The 8,807-nt window shown below is 50.4% G+C and overlaps 1 protein-coding gene across 1 annotated transcript; it reads left to right on the forward strand.

Moving 5' to 3' along the window:
• The first annotated feature begins 3,917 nt into the window (after positions 1-3,917).
• On the forward strand, positions 3,918-6,240 carry LOC146754899 (uncharacterized). Its single transcript, XM_085526641.1, has 5 exons — positions 3,918-4,253; positions 4,514-4,639; positions 4,951-5,112; positions 5,220-5,309; positions 5,671-6,240. Exons 1-5 carry the CDS (start codon positions 4,182-4,184, stop codon positions 6,217-6,219), a joined length of 999 nt encoding a protein of 332 aa, XP_085382767.1. The 5' UTR covers positions 3,918-4,181; the 3' UTR covers positions 6,220-6,240.
• Positions 6,241-8,807: the final 2,567 nt, after the last annotated feature.

Raw genomic sequence — 8,807 nt, forward strand, 5'->3', positions numbered from 1 at the left:
ATGCACTTTGGCATTGGAGAGCTTACTTAATTGCTTCTTCTCAAAGAACAAACTCCAGAGAGACATGGAGAAAGCTCCAAACAGAACTGAATAATGGGACTAAATTGATGGAGAGCAGAACTTCCTGCCAAGGCTTGTCAGCTAGTCTTAATTTTGCTTTTCTTCTCTCAGTCATGTTAGCATAACATTTCATACTGGCAGGTCTGCCCCCAAAATTAACTGAATTAGCTGATGGACGTTTCCATGTGCTTTGCACTGTAATGTGACTATCAAATGAGTAATCAATGCTGTTATTTTAAAACCTGTGTTGGCAAGCTGTAAGACAAACAACTGCTGTTGGTAGCTTGGTTACTGCAGAATCAGCTTTCGTGTATCTCATAGATAGGGAAGAGACCCTTAAGGGTCAGCTAGTTGGACTCCCCCACAATGAACAGGGGCACCGCAGCTCCATCAGGTGCTCTGAGCCCTGTCCAGCCTGACTTTGAACATCCTCAGGCTCACCAATCTTATACCCATGCCACACACTCGCAGTATTTCACCATTCAGCATCGCCACTTGTATCTTCTCTTCCTGTAAACCAGAGCTAGCTGGTAAATCATCTGCTGTGCGGGTCAGCTGTGTCTCTCCCATGGGCATCACGTGGCTGCTGGGAGGCTCTGAAGAGCTGCAGCCAGAGGTGTGTCACCCGCTGGGCCTCGTGCCCAAAGGAGCCCACAGGAAAGTGTTGTTGCAGTTTGTCATGCACTGCACTGCCATGAGACTTGACGTGCCAGACATCCTCTGACACGTGACCTCCTGCATCCAGGCAGGACATCTGAGACGTCTCCTTCAGCCTGACGTGGCTGCAGTTTCACACTGGTTTTACTAAGGAAGGAGAAGGCACGTGGATGAAACTCTTTTCCTGCTCTTCCTGGCATTAGCTCATAGTACAAGTAAAGCACTGTCAGGTCAAGCCTGGAGGAGTAATGCTTGTCACTGACATGTTCCTGTTCAGGGTGGAGCTGGAGGGTAAAATAACACAAGAAATTGTCATTGAAATTCAATATCTGTGAAATTCAGCTGGCTGCATTCACAGAACCTGGCGTTAAGATCTGTTTTCTGGTTTCTATCTTGAGCCAATTTTCCATAACCCAGTCCTCATTTATGAACTGAAGCTCTACTGAAAGCCTTTCGCTGTGTATGCTCATGCTGCAGTACAGCGCTTGTGACCTTTAACAGCACATTCACATTCCTCTGATCACAGGATCCTTAAGGTTGATTAAGACCCTCTAGTCCGACTGCTCACCCATCACCACCATGATGCTCACCATCAGCTAGCTAAAAACTCAGCAGAGATGATAGATCAAGCACAACACTGGATTTGGGATGGCTAGAGATTCCTAAGATATTGAAGGATTGCTTGCAGGTGGTGTTGGCTCAGGTATTCACCCTGCATCCCACCTCCTGTTCTGTTTGGTTGAGAATCATGCATTCTGCAATTTCACTTTGTAATTCAAAGACCCTGGCTTTATCTGTTGAAAAACTGATCTAAAACAAGCCAAGAAGACTCCGTTGGAACTGGTTGATGCAGAACAAAGGACATCCCCAAAGGACAAGTTGTACTGTTTGATGAACATTATTGGATGAGAGTTAAGCTAAGATTTAAAAAGTTCTGGGGCTGTCTCTGAGCATCAAATACAGAGGAAGCCTGCATGATTCCCTGAGAATGGATACCTCCTACTTTGGTGTAGGGTTAAGGGAACACTAGCAGTAACTCCTATCACAAAATGTCACATGGCTCAGACAAAATGCCATCAAGAGGGCTTAATTAGGAGCACCAAATGGTCACAAGATGGTCTTAGGGCAGGGAAGTAATCTATCTATGTGATATTGATTGATGCTGTTAGTTCTTAACAGCTTGACTCTAGAGGGACTGTTCTTCTGTGGTCACCTAGTTTTAAAAGAATAGATGGCTCCTGTCTATTACAATTTTTAAGGCATTATTTGTTCACTGATGCCATAAATGTGCCTGGCATAGCAATTGGCCTTGGTATATTCAGCTCGGCGTCCAGTCGGATCTTGAATATCTCCACAGAAGGAGACTCCACCACCTCCCTGGGCAGCCTGTTCAAGTGCTACGTCACCCTCACCGTAAAGAAGTTCTTCCGCATCTTCGTGCAGAACTTCCAATGCTGAAGTTTCATCCCATTACCCCTAGTCCTGTCCCTACACATTACTGAAAAGAGACCAGCCACGCCACTATGGCACCCACACCTCAGGTATTTATAAACCTGGATCAAATCCCCTCTCAGCCTTCCCTTCTCAAGGCTAAACAGACCCAGCTCGCTAAATCTCTCCTCATAGGGGAAATGCTCCAGGCCCTTCACCATCTTAGTGGCCCTCCGCTGGACTCTTTCCAAGAGATCCCTGTCTTTTTTGTACTGGGGAGCCCAGAACTGGACACAGCACTCCAGAGGAGGCCTCACCGGGGCAGAGTAGAGGAGGAGGATCACCTCCCTCGACCCGCTGGCCATGTTCTTTTTAATACACCCCAGGATGCCATTGGCCTTCTTGGCCACAAGGGCACACTGCTGGCTCATGGTCAATCTGTCGTCCACCAGGACGCCCAGGTCCCACTCAGCAGAGCCCCTCTCCAGCAGCTCTTCCCCCAGCCTGTACTGGTGCATGCAATTATTTCTCCCTAGGTGCAAGACTCTACACTTGCTTTTGTTAAACCTCATCTGGTTTCTTACTGCTCAGCTCTCCAGCCTGTCCAGGTCTCTCTGAATGGCAGCACAGCCTTCAGGCGTGTCAGCCAATCCTCCCAACTTCGTGGCATCAGCAAACTTGCTGAGGGTGGTCACTATCCCCTCATCAAGGTCGCTGATGAAGATGTTGAACAAGACCGGACCCAGCACAGACCCCTGGGGGACGCCGCTAGTTACAGGCCTCCAGCCAGATTCCGCACCACCAACGACAACCCTCTGCACTCGGCCAGTCAGCCAATTCTCGACCCACTTCACCGTCCACTCATCTATCCCATACTTCCTCAGCTTTGTTATAAGGATGTCAAGGGGGACAGCATCAAAAGCCTTACAGAAATCAAGGTAGACTACATCTACCGCTCTCCCCCTGTCCACCCAGCTAGTGACATCTTCATAAAAGGCCTACAGGTTGGTCGAGCACGACCTCCCCTTGGTGAACCCATGCTGAGTACTCCTGATAACCTCCTTTTCTCCCAGTTGTCTGGAGATGGCATCCAGCACAAGCTGTTCCATCACCTTCCCTGGGACAGAGGTGAGGCTGACCGGCCTATAATTACCCGGGTCTTCCTTCTTGCCATTTTGAAGACAGGAGTGACACTGGCCGTCCTCCAGTCTTCAGGCACCTCCCCAGTTCTCCAAGACCTCTGACAGATTACTGAGAGCAGCTCAGCAACGACCTCCAGCAGCTCCCTCAGCACCTGTGGATGCACCCCATCAGGTCCCAAGGATTTATGGACCTTAATGTTTCCTAGGCACTCACAGACCACCTCTTCCCTGACTAAAGGGAAATCTCCCATTCCCCACACTCTCTCATTAACCTCCAGGGCCTGGGATTCTGGAGGGAGAGCCCTTTCACTAAAGACAGAAGCAAAAAAGGCGTTCACTATTTCCACCTCCTCAGCATCCCTCCTCTCCCTGGAAGCACTCAAGGCCAGGCTGGATGTGTTGTGAGCAACCTGGTCTACAGCGAGGTGTCCCTGTCTATAGCAGGTTGGAACGAGGTGATCTTAAGGGTCCCTTCCAACACAAACCATTCTAAGATTCTAGGACAGAAAAACAGGCCAGCTCTCCCACATTGTTTCAGTGTCATTTACTTATAAAACAAGCTCTGGGACAACCCGAGAAGGTATTTGTTCCACGTGCAGCATCACCTGTGATAGAAACCAAGGAAGCCTACAGCAGGCCTCAGGACTCAGCAAGCCTTTTTGGCTCAAAGCAGGGCCAGCTGGAGCAGCTTACCACGAGTGCACCCAGAAGGGCCTCCATGCAGCTGCAGGCTTGCCGCATGTCATTGCATGTCATTGTGATGCAACAGTGGGTGAGCGTGACATAAAGCTGCAGGCTGGAACTCCGGCTGGGGTGGCCTCAGTTCGCTGCTGCTGGAGCGAGAGGTGGTAGCGGAGGGTTGCAGCTCTCAGAGAGTTCCTACCAGGAGCCATGGAGTGCTGTTGCAGTGCTGGATTCCGAAATCCAGATGAATTTCTGAGCAGAGCGGGGAAGAGCGGAAAGGTGAGCGCTGCTACATCAAGAGAGGGCTGAGTGCAGTAGCCTGGGGTATGCAGGGCTGCTCTGGGGCTGTAGATGCTCTCCAGAGGCTGAGGGACACTTCTCCTCATGCTGGTGCTGGAGAAGGCTTGCAGGGAATCGCACCTCTCTGCACATCCCAGCATCGGTTACAGAAGTGGGGAGGGAGCTGCCAAAGGGAGCGGAGGTGGGCTGGAGAGGGGAATGGAGTGTCTGAGTGTCCAAGCGTGTCTTTGTCTTTCTAGCTCCGACCCAGAGGACAGGAAGTTGGAGCAGGAGGTAGCTGGCTGTTGGACCTTCCACTCGGGGTTAAAATCCCTGTGCAGCCCGGCACCAAGCTCCTTTTCGCCAGGAGAAAGCTGGGGGAAAAGGTGAGAGGAGTAAGGAAGCGTCAAAAAGGGCTCTTGTTTCCTGGGGTTGCCGCCATGCCAAGGAGGCCTTGTGTTGGGATGCCAATCCCATGTGTTGGGATGCTGGGGCCAGGCACCCATCAGGCACAGAAATGTGGAGACCGGGTCGTTCCTGGAGGAGGGTGCAACCCTCTGCTCTCCCTCTTGGAGGACTTAGGAAAACCCAGACATGACTAAGAGGCCAGCCTGTGGGTGTGAGCAGCTTGGAAGTGTCTCTGTCTCTTTGCTGCTCTCTCCTTCCCCATTCACACTCTACAACACATCTCTTCCAGCTCCACCAGCCTTCTCCTCAGTTTGACCTGAGAGATCCGTACAGTCGCAATCTGTGCACAGAGTACAACAGCCTGCATGACCCGCATCTGCGGGAGTTCCACAACCGCAAAAACAACCTGCGGAACCTGAAGAAACGGGGCTTGGTCACCGAGGATGGCGACGTAAGTTTGGCTGTTGGGCTGACCAACACGGGTCTCCTCAGGAGGGCTTTCCAGTCTGCCAGGCAGGGGCCTGACACTACAGCCATCTGTCATTGTCTCTTCTGTAGGTTGTCTGCACTCTGAAGGAGTTCAACGAGTACAGGCAGTACCTGACCGGGCTGAAGCTGGAGAAAAAGCAAGCAAAGAGGCGAGAAGAGGTAGGCAAAGCCCAGTATTGGTAGGCACGTGTCAGCAGCATGGCACTGAGGGCACGGGCTTTACTTGATGGATCTGAGGGAGATGGGGAAAGCAGAAAAGGTGAGGGGCGGGCTGGTGGTCTAGGCATTGAGGCATGGAAAGGACAGCTCAGCTCAGAGCTGAGCTAGCACAGCGTGCTGGTGTGAAGGCAGCCTGGAAAGTTGCTTGCTTACAAGCAGAGCACTGTGGCAGCCGTTCTCTTCTGCCCTCATTGCAAGGCTGAAGCAGTGTGCTTGCCCTCTTCTGCGTAAAGCAGCAGTACTTAGGGTGGGAAGCACTCTCTAAGACAAGACCAAGCATAAACCCTCTGTTCCCTTCCAGGATGAGCTTCTTCGGGAGATTTCCAATTTGAAGAAATCGATCCACAGACTACAGATGGCCAGGGACAAGTTCCAGCCCGGTCCCGTGGATTACATTGCGGGTTCGAAAATCAGACCCACAATGCTTCATAAACCAGCTGGCCCCTCTCCTTCATGCTATAATCTTCTGTCTGGACAATGCAGAAGGAATGTGGCTTTGATGGAGCGTGGCCTTCAGGGAGACTCATGGAGCACAGGGCGTGCAATGAAGCTGCCTGAGAAGTCACCCAAACCTGCGTTGGGCAGGGAAGGCTCCAAACTCCCCAGAATCATCCAGACTACTTCTGCGTCAACAACAAACTCCAAACTCCCCAGAAGCATTCGTACTGCTTCTGACCCAACAGCAAACTCCAGAGTCCCCAGAATCATCCAGACTACTTCTGCGTCAACAACAAACTCCAAACTCCCCAGAAGCATTCGTACTGCTTCTGACCCAAAAACAAACTCCAGAGTCCCTAGAAGCATCCAGGCCCCAGTGAAGGGAAAAGGAAAAAAAGGGGAAAACAAGTAGAGAGATTGGCCAAAAACCAAAACAGTGGCAACAAATTAGTTTTAATTGGCTTAATTAATTTTAATTTGTTTAATTCGTTTTAATTTGTTTAATTAATTGACCAAAGATGATACCAGAATGCAAGATAACACACTACAGTACAATATATCATAATTAGTATCAGAATTAGAATTAAAACCAATAAAAAAAATTAAAAAAATAACATTACAAAGTGTGTCCGAAAACTGAAGTCCTTATTCTAAAGCCGAGGTGAGACAACCCAGGGAGTTCTCGTGCTGCTGGGATCAAAAAGGAAAGGGGAGATCAAGTGATATATGGATGGCTTTTATCTTTTGCACTGAACATAAAGGGTGACAGAGCAGCAAGCAATCCTCTGGGGGATGTAGTTGTTCTCTGCTGGGGGTACATGCAGTGTTACAGGCTTGGGACAGAATGGCTGGATGACTGTGAAGAGGAAAGGGACCTGGGGCTGTTGGTCGATGCTCTGCTCAACATGAGCCCACAGTGTGCCCAGGTGGCCAAGAAGGCCAAGGGCATCCTGGCCTGTATAAGAAACAGTGTGGCCAGCAGGAGCAGAGAGGTGATCATCCCTCTGTACTCAGCTCTGGTGAGGCCGCATCTCAAGTACTGTGTTCAGTTTTGGGCTCCTCACTACAAGAAGGACATGGAGGATGAGGTCCTCACAGGGGACTTCAACCACCCTGATATCTGTGGGAGGGACAACACAGCATTGCACCAGAAATCAAAGAGGTTTCTGGAATGTGCTGATGATAACTTCCTCTTCCAAGTAGTATGGGAACCTCAAAGATCAGGTTAGGAAAGCTAAAACCCAGGCAGAACTAAATCTAGCTGGGGACAGAAAGGGGAACAGGTATATCAGTGATTAAAAAGAAGTTAAGCGAGGATGTTGGCCCTCTCTGGAAGGCAACTAGAGGCCTGGTCATGAGGAATACAGAGAGAGCTGAGGTGCTCAATGACTTCTTTGCTTCAGGCCTCACTGGCAAGTGCTCTAGGCCCAGAGCCCAAACTGCAGAAAGCAACAGTAAAACTTGGAGAAGGTGGATCTGTAAGTGCTGTAAGTGAAGATGAGGTTCTAGACCATCGAAAGAATCTGAAGCTGCACAAGTCCAAGGGATCCATCCGCAGGTTCTGAGGGAACTGGTGGATGAACTTGCCAAGCCGCTGTGCATCGTATTTGAAAGGTCATGGCAGTCTGGTGAAGTTCCCACTGATCAGAAAAGGGGAAACATAACCCCCCTATTCCGGATCGGGAAAAAAGAAGATCCAGGGAACTACAGGCCAGTCAGTCTCACCTCTGTGCTTGGTAAGATCGCGGGGTAGATCCAACTGAAGGCCCTACTGCACCACACGGAAAAATAAAGACAAGGTGGCTGGTGGTAATCAAAATGGTTTCACCATGGGCAAGTCAGACGTGACAAACTTGGTGGCCCATGTCAACTTCATGAAGTTCAACAAGGACAAGTGCCCTGAGTTGGGGAAATCTCAAGCACAAATAAAGGTTGGGTGGAGAATGGCTTGAGAGCAGCACCGAGGAGAAGGATTTGGGGGTCTCAGATGATTCAGCACGAGGTGGCAGTGTACGCTTGCGGCCTGGAAGGCCAAATATATCCCAGGTTTCATCAAGAGAAGTGTGACCAGCGAGTCGAGGAGGCGACTCTGCCCCTCCGCGCTGCTCCCGTAAGACCCCACATGGAGTACTGCGTCCAGCTCTGGGGACCCCAACACAAGGACACTGTGCTGTTGGAGCAGGTCCAGATGAGGGAAATGGAGATGATCAGAGGGCTGGAGCACCTCCCCTAGAAGGACAGGCTGAGAGAGCTGGGGCTCTTCAGCCTGGAGAAGAGAAGGCTCCAGGGGGACCTTATAGCAACCTCCCAGTATCTGAAGGGAGTGCATAGGAAAGCTTGGGAGGGACTTTTTATAAATGCATGTAGTGACAGGATGAAGGGAAATGGTTTTAAACTGGAAGAGGGTAGATTTAGAATACATACCAGGAAGAACTTTACTGTGAGGGTGGTGAAACACTGGAACAGTCTTCCCAGTGAGGCTGTGGTTGCCTCACAGAATCACAGAATTGCAGGGGTTGGAAGGGACCTCTAGAGATCATCGAGTCCAACCCTCCTGGAAAGCAGGCTCCCTACACCACGTCGCACAGCTCGGCGTCCAGTCGGATCTTGAATATCTCCACAGAAGGAGACTCCACCACCTCCCTGGGCAGCCTGTTCCAGTGCTACGTCACCCTCACCGTAAAGAAGTTCTTCCGCATCTTCGTGCAGAACTTCCAATGCTGAAGTTTCATCCCATTACCCCTAGTCCTGTCCCTACACATTACTGAAAAGAGACCAGCCACGCCACTATGGCACCCACACCTCAGGTATTTATAAACCTGGATCAAATCCCCTCTCAGCCTTCCTTTCTCAAGGCTAAACAGACCCAGTTTGCTAAATCTCTCCTCATAGGGGAAATGCTCCAGGCCCTCCACCATCTTAGTGGCCCTCCGCTGGACTCTTTCCAAGAGATCCCTGTCTTTTTTGTACTGGGGAGCCCAGAACTGGACACAGTACTCC

This window comes from Coturnix japonica, chromosome 37 (assembly GCF_054131305.1).
Source record: "Coturnix japonica strain WE chromosome 37, WE-NBRP24, whole genome shotgun sequence".
Classification (NCBI taxonomy): domain Eukaryota; kingdom Metazoa; phylum Chordata; class Aves; order Galliformes; family Phasianidae; genus Coturnix; species Coturnix japonica.